The sequence below is a fragment of the Mus musculus genome, chromosome 14 (genome assembly GCF_000001635.26).
Source record: "Mus musculus strain C57BL/6J chromosome 14, GRCm38.p6 C57BL/6J".
NCBI classification, from domain to species: domain Eukaryota; kingdom Metazoa; phylum Chordata; class Mammalia; order Rodentia; family Muridae; genus Mus; species Mus musculus.
Window position 1 is genome coordinate 52,157,203 of NC_000080.6, and position 17,610 is coordinate 52,174,812.

Sequence of the window (17,610 nt, forward strand, 5' to 3'; positions counted from 1 at the left end):
GGGTTTCTCTGTGTAGCTCTGGCTGTCCTGGAACTCACTTTGTAGACCAGGCTGGCCTCGAACTCAGAAATCTGCCTGCCTCTGCCTCCCAAGTGCTGGGATTAAAGGCGTGCGCCACCACGCCCGGCTCTTTTCTTTCTTTTTAAAGATTTATTTATTTTATGTATATGAGTACACTGTTGCTGTCTTCAGACACCAGAAGAGGGCATCAGATCCCATTACAGATGGTTGTGAGCCACCATGTAGTTGCTGGGAATTGAACTCAGGACCTCTGGAAGAGCAGCCCGTGCTCTTAACCACTGAACCATCTCTCCTGCTCCCCTTCCCCTTCTTGGTTTATTTTAATAGATGTTTTTAGTAGCTTTATCTTTCTTAGAAAGAGATACTGGAAGTAAATAAATATTTTTGGAGAAATCCAGGCATGAAATATTTTCCTTCCTGCTATTTGATACATACTCCAATATATTTGCTACACACACACACACACAGGCAGGCAGCCACAGATACAGATGCTTTTAGCTATTTTCTTTTAAAAATGTTTTATTTCACATACATGGATATTTTTCCGACATGTATGTCTGAACATCACAGGCATGGAGTGCGTCAGGAGTGTCGGACCCCCTTGGAAATGAAGTTAGCCACCACGTGGGTGCTGGAAATTGAACCTGTAGCCTTGGCTGTCCTAGAATTCACTCCCAGGCTAGCCTTAAGCTCACAGTTATGTCTGGCTCTGCTTCACACTTGCTGGGATTAAAGGCTTGCACCACTACAGCCAGCTCTATTTTAGCTATTTTCAGTAAAACCTCATAAAACCAGGAAGCCAGCCTGTACACCTCCTGGACCTGGTGGCGTACGCCTTTAATCCCAGCACTCGGGAGGCAGAGGCAGGTGGATTTCTGAGTTCGAGGCCAGCCTGGTCTAGAGTGAGTTCCAGGACAGCCAGAGCTACACAGAGAAACCCTGACTTGAAACCCCCCCCAAAAAACCCAAAACAAAAACCAACCCAAAAAAGAATGTCTACTTTGTATCAGTGTTGGATACAGTCAAGGGAGCCCTGAATGCAAATAGCAACAGTAGCCTTGTCAGTTTCCTGGTAATCCTGAGGACCAAACTTCCTGTACACCGAGCTACAGCCACATCAGCTTTCTGTGCTTTTCTTTCATACAGTGATAGATCTGGACCCTGTGGAGCACCAAAGCCGAAGGCAGTTTTTGTTTGCCATGCTACATGCTCAAGATTCTGATGAGGGACGGTAAGCCTCTGCTTTCCATATTGACAATGCAGATGGTCAGACATGATCTAAAGAGTTTAAGTTGTGTATTTATGCTATTTTAATAACTTTTCTTTTGGTGAATCTCCCATCTACTTGAGTCAACTTCATGTATTTTAGTGCCTGTTATACTTGTGGTAGGGACTGTGGGCAACAGCAGTAACTTGAATCCTACCAGAGTTGTATACATAGTGCAGACAGAATATTTGTATGCCATTACAGATGGTTGTGAGCCAACATGTGATTGCTGGGAATTGAACTCAGGACCTCTGAAGTGCAGTCAGTGCTCTTAACCACTAAGCCATCTCCCCAGTCCTTTTGGCTCCCCCCCACCCCCCTACAGACAAGGTGTTTCTCTATATAGCCCTGGCTGTCCTGGAACTCACTTTATAGACCAGGCTGTCCTGGAACTCAGAAATCCATCTGCTTCTGCCTCCCAAGTGCTGGGATTAAAGGCGAGCGCCACCACTGCCAGGCCTTCTTTTGGCTTCTTAAAAACCACTGCTTTCCTTTCTAGAGGCAATCTGTGTAACGTTAGATCTCAGTTGACTTAGCCTGTGGTGGTGGTGCATGCCCAGGGTGGTGAAGTAGACAGCAGTGTCAGAACTGGTTTGGAATCCCAACTTCTTTGCAAGTTTGTAGGTTTTGCAATGTTACTTCAACATTCTTGTACCAGTGACACACTTTACCCACACAGCACTTCATCTTGTCTCTAACTCACGATAATGCCAGCAACCTGGTTTCTGTAGACGTGGACTGGAATCAGCATCTTTTCTCACGGTGTTGAGGCTACCAAGAGTGAATGTCCATCTACTCTGTAGAGAATGTTGTTTTCCTAGACCCCTTCCAGTGCTTGAGTTTTCAGCGCTGAGCTAAATGGATTTATTTTTATCTGTTTTCAGTTTCAAGTTTACAGTGGTAAGTGATCCTCTGGATGAAGAAAAAAAAGAATGTCAAGATATAGGCTATGCATACCTTGAACTGTGGCAGATATTTCAATCTGGAAAAGATATCCTAGAGCAAGAACTAGAGAGTGAGTAATACAATTCTGTACTTGGTTCTACTCAGCCATAGAGAAAATAGCCTGCTTGTGTGCCATGCTGATGATGACCTGTGAAGCCGACGGGATAAACGCCTCTGAAGCCTTTCAGGCAGCTTTACGTATTTCATTCTGGACCATATTTAGGCTTGTCTAGATTTGATGTAATGTATGCACATACAGAAATGTCAGGGTGTGACAACCCATAGGAGTTAGTTTCTTCTTGCCTTTCATTATGTAGATTCTGTGGAGTGACAACCTCAGCTTGTCGGCTTGAGCCATCTGACAGACAGCCCTAACAATCTTTTTTAATTCTTCTCTATTCTGGCTTACATTCTCCTTCTATCTCCTCCTTACCCTTTTCTTCATGTGTGTACACTATACTGTAACGGAGAGTAGCTCCAATATGACAAACACCAAGCAGATGAAAGATCGTAAACAGCCGGGTGGTGTGAGCACACACCGAGCTTGGGGGGCAGAAGCAGGATCTCTGAGGTTGAGGGGCCAGCCACGGCCAGAATGATGCCCTCACAAACAAATGTGCGTAAATGGAACACTGCTGGTGCCTAATTGTCTTTTTACCCTTGTCCACAGTTGTGAGCCCTAGAAACCAGGCCATCCAAATTGGAAGGCTGAAGGTTTCCCTCCAAGCAGCTGCTGCCCTCCATGGCATTTATAAGGAGATGACTGAAGATCTGTTTTCATGAAAGTACAAGTTCTACTCCACTCAACGATTTGAGGGCATCACAGTCAAAGTGTCTTATAAAATAACATGACATGCCATAAACCTGGTCTCCTGTGCTATCTTGCTATCTGTTTTTCAAACTAATGACGTGGCTTACAACCATCAGTGAACTTGACTTGACTTCAGAAACTGCAAAGAAATGGTCATAAGAGACAAGTTTACAAAAAAAACAAAACAAAACAAAAAAAAATCCCAGTTTATTTATCTTTTAGTTCTTCCAAAATTCAAAATATCAAGTCCTACTGCTAAGGGGAGAAAACAAACAAACAAACATAAAATCTGAGAAGCCCCTTCTCATAAAGTCACAGAACAGAGGCGGCGAAGTGGGACAGGTGGATGCAGAGAACCTGCAGGGGAGGATGGCAAGATAGAGCCCCCCAGTATTTCAAAGCTGATCATCGGAAGCAACCAACACAGGACACTGCAGAGAAAGTAAAGGGAAGAGCAGCAGTGCCCAGCCTTGTGGGTGTGGCCTTCTTCCCGCTTCTCTTCTTGTCAAGATATTCTAGGCCAAGACACGACTTACTCTTTGAGATCCATGTTGACTCCTTTAAGCCTCCCTCTAGATTTCACCTGTAGTATACGAAGCATGACCATTCTTCCTTAGATGTATCAGAAGAGACAATGGTAATTTGTGTTTGAGCACTGCACCACATATGGACTTGTAAGGAGGAAAAAAAAAAAAAAAAAAAAAAAAAAAACAGCCACGAGTGCCAGTGTTTGTCTTCTGATGCAGCAAAAACAACCCCAGAATGTGCATGAGGCAAGAAACCAGAACCACTGAAGACCAGACACCAGCCCAGCTCAGCCAAGTCACAGTCATCAGCAGAGCCCAAGGACGTTCTTGAGAACTGCAGATCTGGAACTGATAAAGGGACGGACGGAGGACTGACTCTGGGCCAGAACTATGCTTCGTCTAAGTACAGTGACTCAAGCCTGTAGCCTTAGCACTTGGGAGGCAGAGCGAGAGGATCATACATTTGAGGCTAGCCTGGCTTACAGTGACTTCAAGGTAAGCCATGGCTGCATAGCAAGACTGTCTCAAAACAGGAAAAATAAAAAAGTAAAGAAAAAAGAATCCTAGAAATGGTTAGTGGTCAGAGTCTCTCACTGTCTTGGGAATTCAGCTTTCAGACACCAAAGGTAAGTTGTCAGAAGAAAAGAGGCAATGGGATCAACAGTGGGAGGAGCCTCCTGCCCTTCAACACCGCCTCCCTTGCCAGCCATCTGATCGGGGCCACTGGCACATGTCCTGGTGGGCCTGGAATTCCCCGAGTAGCTTGGTCCGCACAAATGGCCCCTAAACCCATAAACACAAATGGCAAAACTTCAACGAAACCAAAAGGAAAAACAGTTTCTATGTCATGTCATTTTAGGAGTTGTCTGCATAAAGAATGGAGCATAGGACCCAAGGTTCATATTACTTTCTCTTTTTCTTCGGGGGTGCAGAGCTGTGTCTGGAACCACGGTTAGAGCCACGGCCTGAACTATGTACAGATGCCTTCCTCTTCCGGCTCATACTTCGGCTCTGTTCTTCTTCCTCCTCATAACGGCTTTCCCGGTCCGCTAAGCAGAAGGCAGAGTGATTCATTAGCTTAAGACACCTACTGTTAACGGACAGTATGAGCTAATGTGTCACGTTAATCTTCATCTTGTCAGTTACCTGACCTAGACAAGCTTAGTTACGAGGAGAATTGAAAGGCTACCTGGGCCAGGCGTGGTGTGGCACACACCTTTAATCCCAGCACTTGGAAGGCAGAGGCAGAGGCAGGCGGATTTCTGAGTTCGAGGCCAGCCTGGTCTACAGTGAGTTCCAGGACAGCCAGGGCTACACAGAGAAACCCGGTCTGGAAAAAATCAAAAACAAAACAAAAGGCTACCTGGCCATATTGGTACATATGAAAAGCTTGAAGCGATGGAATCAAGCCCACCTGTAGCCTATGGGCTCATTCTAGATCTTCCCTCTTCTTTGGTTAAGTTGTACCTGTGATTTAAGTTTTTTTTATATATGTATGTGTATGTATACATATATATGTATACACACACACAGCATAGGCTGAAATGAGCTCAACTGCTCTGCACCTTCTGAGACAGGGTTTGGCCTGAACTTGGACCCACGGATACAGTTAGAGTGGCCATGCAAAGATCCCCAAGGATCCCCTCTCTCTCCTCTCAGCACAGGACTTACATCACGCAATGCTGTGCCCAGTTTCTATGTGAGGGCTCTAGAGACACAAACACAGACTTTAAGCTTGAATGGCAATCACTTAATAGCTGAGCATCTCCCCAACCACGCCTCAAACAGTTTCATAGTGTTCTTTCCAACTCTCATTGGCCTCCAACATTAAACCTTAACACCTGTGTTAGAAATTCACACATAAATAAATGAAAAAATAAGTCACTTGAAACAAGACAAATTTTTCAAATAACCTTTTCGTGCTTCTTCTTCTAGCTCATCCCAGTCCTTCCCGCTTTCTTCTTCACTTCCCAGAGATTCCTTAGAATAGTCTGGAAAAAAATTGAACATTAGTCATGCAGAAATACAATAGAATATAGAACATTTTCCTTTTTAAAAAAGTAGTCTCCAGGAATGATATTAGATTAGGAAGCCACAATATGTGTTTTCTCCTTTAAAGCGTGTACAGGTGCATTGGCCTGTGCATGTGGAGGCCTGAGGATGTCTAATGCCCCTCAAGTGGGCCTGAAGATATGCTTGGTTTTTGTTTTTTATTAAACTGGCTAGGCTGGTGGCCCGTAAATCCCCATGGTCCTTCTGTCTCTAGCCCTGATTTGCCATACCCTAATGATGTTACAAGCAAGTTTGGCTGGCTTTTTACATACATGCAGAGAATTCAAGTTCAGAATCAGGAACATTAAGTGCTGCCATACACTGAGCCACCTCTCCAGTCCAACAAATCATCTCTGACCTGATTCTTCAGCTTCTGATGAGTAATCTTCATCGCTGTCCTCTTCTTCCTCTTCATAGTCATCTTCAGAAGGATTGAAAGTCTCATCTTCAATTTCAGACTCCGAGTCTCCGTCCTCAGCGTCACTCCCCTGGTGAAGTGCAGACAGCTCAAGACCTGCTCATGACTTTTCTCACATTAACATTACTAACAGATTAACTCAATGTACTTGGTACACTAGCATTTCAGATATAAACCCCAGAAAGCTGAATGACCAAGAGGATTTGTCTTAAAATTATGCTTTAATAAGGTACACCTATTAGAGTGTAGAACAGCCAATTCCTCTCTTTTTGTCTGTGGAAATTAATAAAATAAACACACTTTGTATCAATGCATTATGTCAAGGTAGGAGCTCTAATTTTTAAAAGTTTAAAAATTTTTCTTTTTTTGAGACACGGTCTCACTGTGTAGTCCTGGCTTGGCACTGGCTACATAGAGCAGGCTGGTCTTGAACTTACAGAGATCTCCTCGGTTCCACCTCCTGAATGATGTGACTAAAGAAGTACTTTACTGAACCTGCTGACTTTTTATATACTTGTTTTTTAAAGGTTCTTTTTAAAAAAGTTTATTCACGTGCATAATGCTTGCCTGCATGTATGTCTGTGTGAGGGTGCTAGTTCCTAGAATCACACAGTTGCGAGATGCCATGTGGGTCTTCTGAACAGTGGTCAGTACTCTTTAACTGCGGAGTCATCTCTTCAGCCACTAAAGATTCATTTCTTTTTATTTTTTGTTTGGGTGTTTTGCCTGAATGTATGGCTGGCCGTGCACCAGGTGTGGCAGTGCTGCGGGAAATAGAAGAGGCTTCAAATCCTCTTGAACTGTAGTTTAGTAGTTGTGAGCTGCCATGGGGGTGCTAGGAGTTGAACTCAGGTCTTCTGGAGGACTAGGCAGTACTGAGTCATCTCTTCAGCCCTAGGAGGACTACTTTACAAAGTATTTTTGTAATGACTCAGTCCCATCACCTCTAAACAGTAAGAAACGCTGAGGAATGTGCTCAGTGACTACCAACCCCCAACGAATCCATCATTACCTGTAAAACTAACCCAGAGAAACAAGCACACTAAGTGTTTTAGCTTCTCTCCTGGTCAGGTCCTTTATGTGCTACATATTGATGTCATTCTCCAAAGTGCCTAGATGACATTAGGCACCGTGCTGCATACCTATATAGAAAAGAAACCCCACACTCATGCACGCACCTCACCCTCAGGTTCCAGGAAGGACCAGCCACCTTGTTCAAAGAAGCCCTCGGGGTCATCAACAATGGTCTTCATGATTTTAGTCCAGTTGAGAGACTGAACTCCTTCTGTGTACTTTAGGTCACAGGAACTAAAATGACATTAGAAAATCCCAATCAAACTTCTGTATTTTCTGACAATGTAAACCGCCATGAATGTTAGCTTGCACTGGGCATGCCCTAAATGGCTATTTGAATAATGCCAGAAAAGCACCAGACTCCACACAAGCTTCGTCCCTCAAACAATTTTCAGCCGGGCGGTGGTGGCGCACGCCTTTAATCCCAGCACTCGAGCAGCAGAGGCAGTCGGATTTCTGAGTTCGAGGCCAGCCTGGTCTACAAAGTTGAGTTCCAGGACAGCCAGGGCTATACAGAGAAACCCTGTATCTAAAACCAAAAATCAATCAATTTTCATCCTTTCTCCCTCTTCAGCACCAGTGAGCCTGTTCTTTGTCTCTGTATGACTCACCTAGGATCCCTCATCCCTCACTGATACAATCTTAATTTATCACCAGTTCTGAGATTCCCCTGGCTCTGCCCAACACTCCCCACTGTTTCCCTACCCTGCTTATTTGAAAGGCTCTACCTGAAGACAAGGGCATGTCTTTCTAAGTATGTAACATGCCTTCACTTCATAAATGACTTACTAACTTGTGTTGTGGGTTGTTGAGTTGGAGTGGATGACTGAGAAGAGAAAGGGAAGGAGGGACTAGAGAGATGGCTCAGTAGCTATGAGCTCTTGCAGGGGACCTACGCTGAGTTACCATTACCCACATGGTGGCTCACAAACACCTGCAGTTCTGGTTCCAGGGGATCTCAGTCTCTCTTTTAAACACTGTGGGCACCAGACACAAGGTGGTGAATTTACATTCACCCAAGGCAAAACACTCATACTCATGAAATTAAATAAATCTTATTTAAAAAAAGGCGAGAAAGAAAAGAAGCAAAATGAAAAGTGAAAAAGTGACTAGAAGATAATCACTAACAATTATGTTCTGCCTGAGACCGACTGGCAGTACCTGCTTTAAGTAATGTTACTTACACTAAAATTTCTACTTTCTAATTAACCTGGGTCCTCTGCAAGCTCTTAACTATAATAATTTCTAAAATTCCTATGTAATTAAAGTTTCTCATCCAAACAGTAAGAAATTCTGCAAGGAATAGTTATAATACACACACTATATATGTGTGTGTGTGTGTATATATATATATATATATATATATATATATATATATATATATATATATATAAATTTAATAATTAACACAGGTCTTCTGCAAGCATTCATAAGACTGTCCTTTTAGTAGTAAGATAAGCAAGGACTTCAGTCCTTTCCATATTGAAACAACTACAGAGCCAAAGGGAAGAACAGGTTTTAGACAATTGATCAAAACAGCATGAATGTACTCTAGTTCTTTGGAAGATGAGAACAAAGGTTTATTTTAAATCTGCCTCAGCTCTACCTGGGGCCCTCAAGGCAGAATACAGGAAATCAAGAAATACACTAAGCTGGGCGTGGTGGCGCAGGCCTTTGATCCCAGCACTCGGGAGGCAGAGGCAGGTGGATTTCTGAGTTCGGGGCCAGCCTGGTCTACAAAGTGAGTTCCAGGACAGCCAGGGCTATAGAGAAACCCTGTCTTGAAAAACAAAAACAAAAAAACCAAAACAAAACTACACTAGACTGCTTTCATACTCTATACCACCATGATCTCTCCACTCCAATATTTCTTTTCACAGGCTTTAGGAATCTCTGAATGTCAGCCTCCAAGAGCTAGGAATGGCACATGTCATCTGCTTGTATGACCTTACCATCCCTGACCTCCACGGCCCCTCCCATTCCCTTTTTGAAATACACTGCCCTCTTCTTTTTCTGTCAACATTAGTATTAGTCACCATTTTACTCTGAGATTTTTTTTCACCTTTGCATCTATATCCAAAGTAACTAATGTATTATATGTACAGTACTCTAAGTAACCCTTTACTACCTAAGTAGTACAAGTGATATAAACATAAAGTGATAAAAAAATAAAAAAAGCAGGGCAATATCATTCTGTTCTGTTCCAGAACAGTCAGGGCTACACAGAGATACCTTGTCTCAAAAACCCGAAAATAAACAATAAAAAAGAAAAACAAATACCCAAACAAATTAAACTAGCTTCCACCTTAAGTGTAACTTCATGGGGAAGGCCCGGTGCTGGCAGACACTGTGGACTTACTCAAAGCCTCACTTGCCCACATTTTGATACTTTACCAAGGTTGAGCTGCTTTCCCTCAACCCCTGCTCAACTTCCTGTAGCTATTTAAAGAGTGAAAAAACCCTCACAGTGCTAAAACTGGTAGCTTCAAATAACTCTCACAGTTATAGATGCTATGCTAAGCGGTTTGGGAGCCACTGAGGTGTGAAAGTGGTTTTATATTAGAGAGACTAGAGGCAGACATGGCATCATGGGCTATGATCTTTGAAGACCAATAACAATTTTTTTTTTAAAAAAGGTTTATTTATTTTATGTGAGTACACTGTTACTGTCTTCAGGCACACCAGAAGAGAGTACATCAGATCTCATTACAGATGGTTGTGAGCCACCATGTGGTTGCTGGGAATTGAACTCAGGACCTCTGGAAGAGCAGTTGGTGTCTTAACTGCTGAGCCATCTCTCCAGCCCAATAACAATCTCTCTCTCTCTCTCTCTCTCTCTCTCTCTCTCTCTCTCTCTCTCTCTCTTTTTTTTTTTTGGTTTTTCGAGACAGGGTTTCTCTGTGTAGCCCTGGCTGTCCTGGAACTCACTTTGTAGACCAGGCTGGCCTCGAACTCAAGAAATCCGCCTGCCTCTGTCTCCCGAGTGCTGGGATTAAAGGCGTGCACACCATGCCCGGCTCAATAACAATCTTTAACATCAGTTTTTCTCTTGAGTTCTTGAACCATGTGTAATGAGACTGCTAGCTGAATAAAATACAAGCTGTGAAAAATATCCACAAACAAAACCCCTCCTAAAACCCAAACCCAATCAGTCAAAATAAATAGATCTCACCATAAAAGATAGATGCTATGTCATGATAGGAGGATAGAAAAGGTTTCCAAGCAAATGGACAAGCAGGTGTTAGTGCTGTAATAGTGACAAGACAGACTTAAAACCAAAACAGGTCAAAAGAGATAAAGATGGTTACTGCATACTGATTGAGGGAGGACATGACAATAACAAACACAGGCATATTAAACATATTAGATATAAAGTCACTGATGAACTCAAACCCAGCGTTCATGGATGACTTAAAAACTCCACATATCAAGAGACAGGCCATTCTCTGTCTGTGTCACACACACACATACACACACACACTCTCTCTCTCTCTCTCTGTGTCACACACACACATACACACATACTCTCTCTCTCTCTCTCTCTCTCTCTCTCTCTCTCTCTCTCTCTCTCTCTCTCTCTCTCACACACACACACACACAAGATAAAAACATCTAAGACCTCACATGGTGGACAACATGTAAGCAAAACATTTACACATACAAAACAAAAATAAATCCAAATTTATTTTTAAATAAAACAAGTAGTGATGATGCAGACCTTTAATCCTACCACTCAGGAGACACACGGAGGAACTATGTAAATTTAAGGATAGCCTGATCTATAGAGTGAGTTCCAGGACTTTCAGGGCCACACAAAGAAACTTCATCTTTGGGGAAAAACACAACAAAACAAAACCCAACCCCCCACACCCCAAACTCCTAAACAAAACAAAACCCAGAGAAACATCTGATTTAAATGACATTGTAGATCAAATGGCTTAACATATATCTATAGAACACTCCACCCAAGCAGGGCACACAGTCTTCTTAGCAGCCATGGAATTTCCTTTATATCATATTTTAGAACAAAAGGCAAGTCTTAATAAATATAGGATATTCAAAAATATTTGCCTATATTGTATTTGGTAACAATGGAATAAGTCTTCACACTACTAAATGAGTAGGGCTAACCCAAAAGCTGCATAGTAACAAAACTAGTATGGTACTTACACAAAACAGACCACAGAACAATGAAACAGAATAGAGGATTCAGACATACAGAAAAAACATGATTTTTGATAAAGATGGCAAAAATATACAAGCTTCTTTAGTTAACAAAGAGTATTACAAAAATAGAGAGCTGGGCGTGGTGGTGTACACCTTTAATCCCAGCACTTGGGAGGCAGAGGCAGGTGGATTTCTGAGTTTGAGGCCAGCCTGGTCTACAAAGTGAGTTCCAGGACAGCCAGGGCTACACAGAGAAACCCTGTCTCGAAAAAAGGATATTCAGGGTGGGAGAGAAGGCTCAGTGATTAAAGAGGACACACTGATCCCCCAGAGAAACTGAGTTCAATTCCTAGCTCCAGGTGGCATTCATCTGCACATATCTCTACACACACACACACACACACACACACACACACACACACACACACACACACACACACACACACACTTAAAATAATACAAATAAATCTTAAAAACTATTCACTTGTTAAAGAATGAAACTAGATCCTTCTCATTTTCAACATATAACTCCCCCACACACAAACAAAATGATCCATAGGACCTCATAAAATTAAAAAGCTAAACAGCAAGCTAGTTGAGTAAAGAGAGCCTAGGAGGAAAATCTTTGCCAGTTATCTGACAGAGGGTTACTATCTAGAGTAAAGACAAAGAAGTGGCTGGAAGCTGCTCTTCTAGAGGACCTAGGTTTAATTCCCAGCACCCACATGGGTACTTGAAAGCATCTGTAAATACAGTTCCAAGGGATATAAGGTGACATCTTCTGGCCTCCGTGGGCACCACACTTACAAGCAGTGCACAGGCAAAACACCCATACATAAAAATAAATAAAATAAAAATAAGAAACTACAAGACCTCAAGCAAATCAACAATAACTGGGCGGATGAACAATAGGAGGCTGAGATGCGGCTCAGTTGCTACAGTGCTTGCCTAACACTCAGATTTTACTTTCTTTTTTTTTTTTTTAAACTATTTATTTATTTATTATATGTAAGTACACTTTAGCTGTCTCCAGCCACTCCAGAAGAGGGCGCCAGATCTCGTTACAGATGGTTGTGAGCCACCATGTGGTTGCTGGGATTTGAACTCTGGACCTTCAGAAGAGCAGTTGGGTACTCTTACCCACTGAGCCATCTCACCAGTGCTTGCCTAACACTCAGATTTTACTTTCTTTTTTTTTTTTTTTTTAAACTATTTATTTATTTATTATATGTAAGTACACTTTAGCTGTCTCCAGCCACTCCAGAAGAGGGCGCCAGATCTCGTTACAGATGGTTGTGAGCCACCATGTGGTTGCTGGGATTTGAACTCTGGACCTTCAGAAGAGCAGTTGGGTACTCTTACCCACTGAGCCATCTCACCAGCCCTTGCCTAACACTCAGAACCCTAGGTCTTATCCCCAACACTGCAGAAACTCTATGAGGACACATCCCAGCAATCCCAGCACTCAAGTGATAGAGGCAGAATTAGAAATTCAAGATAACTCAACAGAATCCCAGTGAGATGACTCAGCAGGCAAGGGCACTTGCCTCCCGGTCTGAGGACCTCAGTTTGATCCCTTGAATCCACATGTAGAAGGAAAGAGCTGATTTTAAATGTTAGTTCCAGCAAGATGCTGCTCACCATGTCCCCATAAATAAATAGATTGAGAACATTTCAGGCTGAAGAGATGGCTTAGAGGTCGAAAGTGCTTACTGCTCTTGTATCAGACCTGGGTTCAGTTCCCAACATCTATCCCTTTCCTTCCATGGGTTCTTGCACACATGGTATACACACAAACACAGGCACACAGATTCACAAAAAAGGAAATATAAGTTGTTAATGAAAATATGAAAAAGTTTTCAGTTTCACTGGTCATCAGAGAAGTGAATATCAAAACCATAGTGATTATTTCATCTTACTGTCATCAGTGCTTACTGTAGCACTATTCATAGTAGCTAAGCTATGGAACCAACCCAGGTATACAGGAATGATAAGAACTAAGTGAGATACAGAAATTTGAATGAAACTGGAGATAATATGAAAGAGAAATATTGTATGTTTTCTCACATTTCTGGTTCCTAGATTTATAGTCACATAAAGTATGCAGGTACAGATTAAATCAAAGCAGAAGCCAACTGTTTAGGAGAATGAAGGAGATTAAAGGGAAGAGAGGGATATACATGTATTATATACTTATAAATGGATAAAAATATTAGAGATAAGATCCTCACGTCACTATCTCAGTTACCTGAGTAGCTGTGGCGATAGGCACAAACCATGGTGTAGCAGGCATAGTATTTTATAGTCCAAGGAAAAGGAGAAGAGGCTGGCAGGTTACTTACTTCAGCCACTCCTTGATGGGGTCTAGAGAGGCAACAGGAATAGCATTGATCATCGTGACTTTCTTGCTGTAATCCTTGTAGACAATGACCATATCAAAGTTCTTCAGGTGAAACTGGACCCTCTCAAAATGGATCAGCTCCACTTCATCCAGTGTCACCACAAAGGGTGGCTGTCAAAACAGGAGCCGCATCATTACTGTGTAAGCACCTCCCTGCAATCACTTGTCAGAACTTCCGGAATCTAAATGACCACACAAAAGAAACTGTTTTCTGTTCTCGCTTTTAAAGATAAATTCAGTGTGACATACAAAGAAATTTAGTGTTTCTCTCAAGGAGAATAAACTCAGGGAATCCTCAAAGAAACTATCTTTAGACACTATAGAGGCTTTACAAAGATCATTTGCTGAGTGAATTTTAAATCTAAGCCAAGCATCAAACAATTAGGATCCCCTTCTAACAACTGTGTTACTAAGAGTAAGCAAGAGAGGTGTGGGTGTCACTCAGTAGGGAGCATGTGCTCAGCAGACTTGGGTCAGGATGATAGGAAGAAAACTGCAAAGGACCAGAAAATTAAAGTAAGAGGAGGCAAGAATACTCACCCACTCTGTAGCATTTACCAGGGCACTACTAGTGGGCTGAAGGAGGCAGGTACTCCTGTAGGGAGCCCCATTAAACCTGAGAGAGAGAAGGAAGAGAAACAACGTGAGCCACATAAGCCTACTGTTGACACAATACAAGCATCTTCCCTCTGTCAATCAGTTGCCAAGGAAGTTACTCATGAAAACCCTTGAGAGTCTTAAAATACATGTATCCATTTTTAAAATGTGTCTGCATGTTAAGTATGTGCACACAGGTGTGGGTGACCTTTGAGGCCAGATGTCCCAAGACCTACCAGAGGTGTCTCCCTAGTCTATTTTTATTTTTTATTTTTTGTTTTTGGAGAGAGGGTTTCCGTTTCTTTGGCTGTCCTGAACTCATCTTGTAGAGCAGACTGGCCTTAAACTCAGAAATTTGCCTGTTTCTACCTCCTGAGTGCTGGGATTAATGGCGTGTGCCTGGCTAGAGAATCCTGAAGATTGAGTGGCTATCTCAAAGGTTATCAGTCATAGGGCCCCCCACCCCCAGTATATGTGGTATTAAATTACAAAAGAACAATAACCCATTATTTCCTCAAGCTTTTGGAAGTCGAGAGGAGGAAGAAGTGTTATTACCCCAGGTCCCTAAATGGCACTTCAAACTCCAGCTCCTCCTTTGTTAGGGCCTCTACTTTTTCAATGAAATTTTTAAAGGCCGTTTTCAGTTTGTGTCTCATTTCTCGTTCCATCTGTGGAGGAAAACCGTATTATTTAGTCATCATGTAACTTCTTAATAGTATTTCCCCTCAAAAAGGTCAAAACTCTTTCGTAGTTTTACTTCTCTTTACTCTGACACTTGATCTGTTTTAAGGTTTACACGATAAACTGTGGAGATGACTCTAATCTATGCCTAACTCATAAGTCAATGCACTGGCTCAGCAGAGCAGACACTAACGTTACTTGCTATTTAGGAAATAAAAGAAATCCTGAGCTCATTCTTAACCCACCCTCACTACTCTGAAAATAAGATTCTGAATTTTTCAGACCTGCTCAGCATACAGGTCATCTCGGTCATGCATGTGTTGATGTTTCCCCAAATCTGTAGTGATCTCTCCAACTTCTGTGTAGAACTGTACATCTGTGTGTCGCTTCTTCCCAAACATGATAGCATTCTAATGATAATCCAGAGAGGACAGAAATATTACAAGATTTAGGCAACTCAACCTACAAAGACAAGATGCTTAAAGAAGCCAAGTACATAAAACAGATACACATTTTACTATACTACTGACTGAAGAGGTAAGATGTACCTTTTGGTATTATAATGACAAACCTGTTTTGGGGGTAACCAATTACCTGACTGGAATTGAGGCTCATATCATATCATAGGAGGGAATTCACATGTGCTACTGAAAACCTAGTCAAGAACGGGGAGGTCACAGGTCCTAGTGGGTAAACTAGAGTGTTGTTTTGATAAATGGGTTTGATACACCCATCAATCCACCTTCTAAATAATTATATCAACCCTGACACCTTAGTCCTGATCTTTGGTCAGAGAAGCCTTCTTTTTTGCAGTGGGCAGTAGTAGTAAGTCCAGAAACTGGTAATTGGTCAAAGTTCTAAGACTAAGTAATTGTTGCATGCTCAGCCATCAATGGAACATCCCATCATTCCTTCCATGGCTTAGAACATTGCAGAGGAAAAGGAAGAGACAATGGGAGAATAGAAAGATGGGACAGAGGAGTCTTCTGGCAATGATATGATCCTGACCTCAAGGCAGCTATGTATACCTGTCAACACCCCATCACAGAAAGAGAGAGGATCTTGGTTGCCAAGGAAGATAGAGACATTTCCTTTCGTGGTGTAGTCGCTTAACAGGTACCCTGATTCCTGCAAATAACTTTAACCATACCCCTGTATGCAACTGTAATCAAAGTCACTAGCCTACTGTACTTTATAATCATGTTTTTAAAAACCTCTTTACCGAATATAGTTTTTTAAAATAAGTTAGAAAAATTCAGTTTTTGCCGAGAGCTCTGAATCACGCTAGCTTAGGCAGAAGTGTGTACCTTGAGGTGAAAGTGCAAAACAATAATCATCTCGCCATCACAGGGCTGGAACAGCGCATGCTTGATATTATTGTACAGAATATCCACCTTGTCTCCTCGAACAGATGTGAATCGGAAACCTGTGGCAAACAACAGGGTCACCAAGTGTTAAGCAGTGTCATCTTAGGCTTGAACAAGGTCAGAGAGACACCATTTATCAAGTCCCCATGTGTTCTGGTCATCTTGTCCCCTGCTTCCTTCCATCACTGTAGCATGTTCTACTCTGGGAAGCTACAGTCCAGCACAGGAGAGGGCGTCCGTACATACCATTGACATGAGCCTCCAGTGAGCCCTGCATTCTCTTCTGGGCAATGTTTGGACGAATGTACAGGTCTTTCAGTTTTGGATTACTCCGGTTTAGGTTGATCACCAGCGAGTCTTGTTTTACAATGCCCTAAGGGTCACAAAACAGTGTGTGCATGGAGCCTTCATACCAACTTCCAAAGACCTGTCTGTACAAAGGTGCCTAGTTGTGTTCAGACTCACCTCTTTTTCTTTCTCTTCAGCTTCTCTGGTCTTGTAACGTTTTTGTACTTCTTTTATAATTCGGAACGCATTCTGAAGATTTAAGGCGGGTACAGTCTGCTCTCCAGGTGCTTTCATATTTGAAGCTCGGTATGTACTGTAGAAGAACATTTGTATAGATGTTTATCAGGCTAGGAAACCCAAACCCATCATTACAGTTTTTAAGTGGCTTAATTTCTCTATTGTGTGTATGTGCCATGTGTTTGTGTAGAGGCCAGAAGTCAACATTGAATGTTTTTCTTAGTAACTTTTGCCCTGTTTTAGGAGACGCTCTCTCTCAGATCTATCTAGATGGACTGGTTAGCAAATTCCAAGGGTCCTCTCCCTGTCTCTACCTCCCCAATGCTGGGACTACAAATGTAATCTACTGCACCTATATTTATGTATTTTAATGTGGGTCTTGGAGCCCTGAACTTCAGTCCTCAAGCTTATATGATAAGCACTTTACCAATTTTTTCCAAGTCTATCTTTTAAAAGACATCATATGTAGTGCAAACGGGCTTTGACCTTGCTATGTTCAAAGGCTGGCCTTAAACTCCCAATCCTCCTGTTTCACCTCCTAAGGGCTACCATGCCCAGATGGCTTAACATGTTTTTAAAAGAAAAACCACCACTAAATATGGGAATGGTAGGAAATCAGAAAAAAATATATTTTTCTTTTAAGTGGAAAATATCAATAGCTAATTCCCTGGAGTAGGGAAACTACACTTTTATTTTTTCAAATTTTATACAGTATCTCCCAATATTCTATACCACTCCATGATGGAAGAGAATTCAA

General features: G+C 42.1%; 2 protein-coding genes across 8 annotated transcripts in view; one reads left to right on the forward strand and one right to left on the reverse strand.

Annotated features, from left to right (window-relative positions):
• Positions 1 to 4,137, forward strand: part of Rpgrip1 (retinitis pigmentosa GTPase regulator interacting protein 1) — a 57,099-nt gene extending 52,962 nt beyond the window's left edge. For 4 of the 7 annotated variants that reach the window (XM_006519689.4, XM_017316222.2, XM_006519692.4 and 1 more), the window contains 3 exons: positions 1,168 to 1,252; positions 2,173 to 2,303; positions 2,904 to 3,728. In XM_006519689.4, coding sequence (XP_006519752.1) covers positions 1,168 to 1,252; positions 2,173 to 2,303; positions 2,904 to 3,016 — 329 coding nt within the window. In that variant the 3' untranslated portion in view covers positions 3,017 to 3,728. Of the gene's footprint in view, positions 1 to 1,167; positions 1,253 to 2,172; positions 2,304 to 2,903 lie in introns of all 7 variants that reach the window. The other 3 variants (NM_023879.3, NM_001168515.1, XM_006519696.4) reach the window with 2 other exon arrangements.
• The window catches only part of Supt16 (SPT16, facilitates chromatin remodeling subunit), a 36,821-nt gene continuing 22,427 nt past the window's right edge, over positions 3,217 to 17,610 (reverse strand). Inside the window, exons 16-26 of the mRNA NM_033618.3 lie at positions 16,794 to 16,929; positions 16,575 to 16,701; positions 16,269 to 16,387; positions 15,246 to 15,371; positions 14,836 to 14,948; positions 14,224 to 14,299; positions 13,625 to 13,794; positions 7,220 to 7,349; positions 5,982 to 6,111; positions 5,485 to 5,562; positions 3,217 to 4,620 (exon numbers count right to left, since the gene is read on the reverse strand). Coding sequence (NP_291096.2) covers positions 4,475 to 4,620; positions 5,485 to 5,562; positions 5,982 to 6,111; positions 7,220 to 7,349; positions 13,625 to 13,794; positions 14,224 to 14,299; positions 14,836 to 14,948; positions 15,246 to 15,371; positions 16,269 to 16,387; positions 16,575 to 16,701; positions 16,794 to 16,929 — 1,351 coding nt within the window. The 3' untranslated portion in view covers positions 3,217 to 4,474. The remainder of the gene's footprint in view (positions 4,621 to 5,484; positions 5,563 to 5,981; positions 6,112 to 7,219; positions 7,350 to 13,624; positions 13,795 to 14,223; positions 14,300 to 14,835; positions 14,949 to 15,245; positions 15,372 to 16,268; positions 16,388 to 16,574; positions 16,702 to 16,793; positions 16,930 to 17,610) is intronic.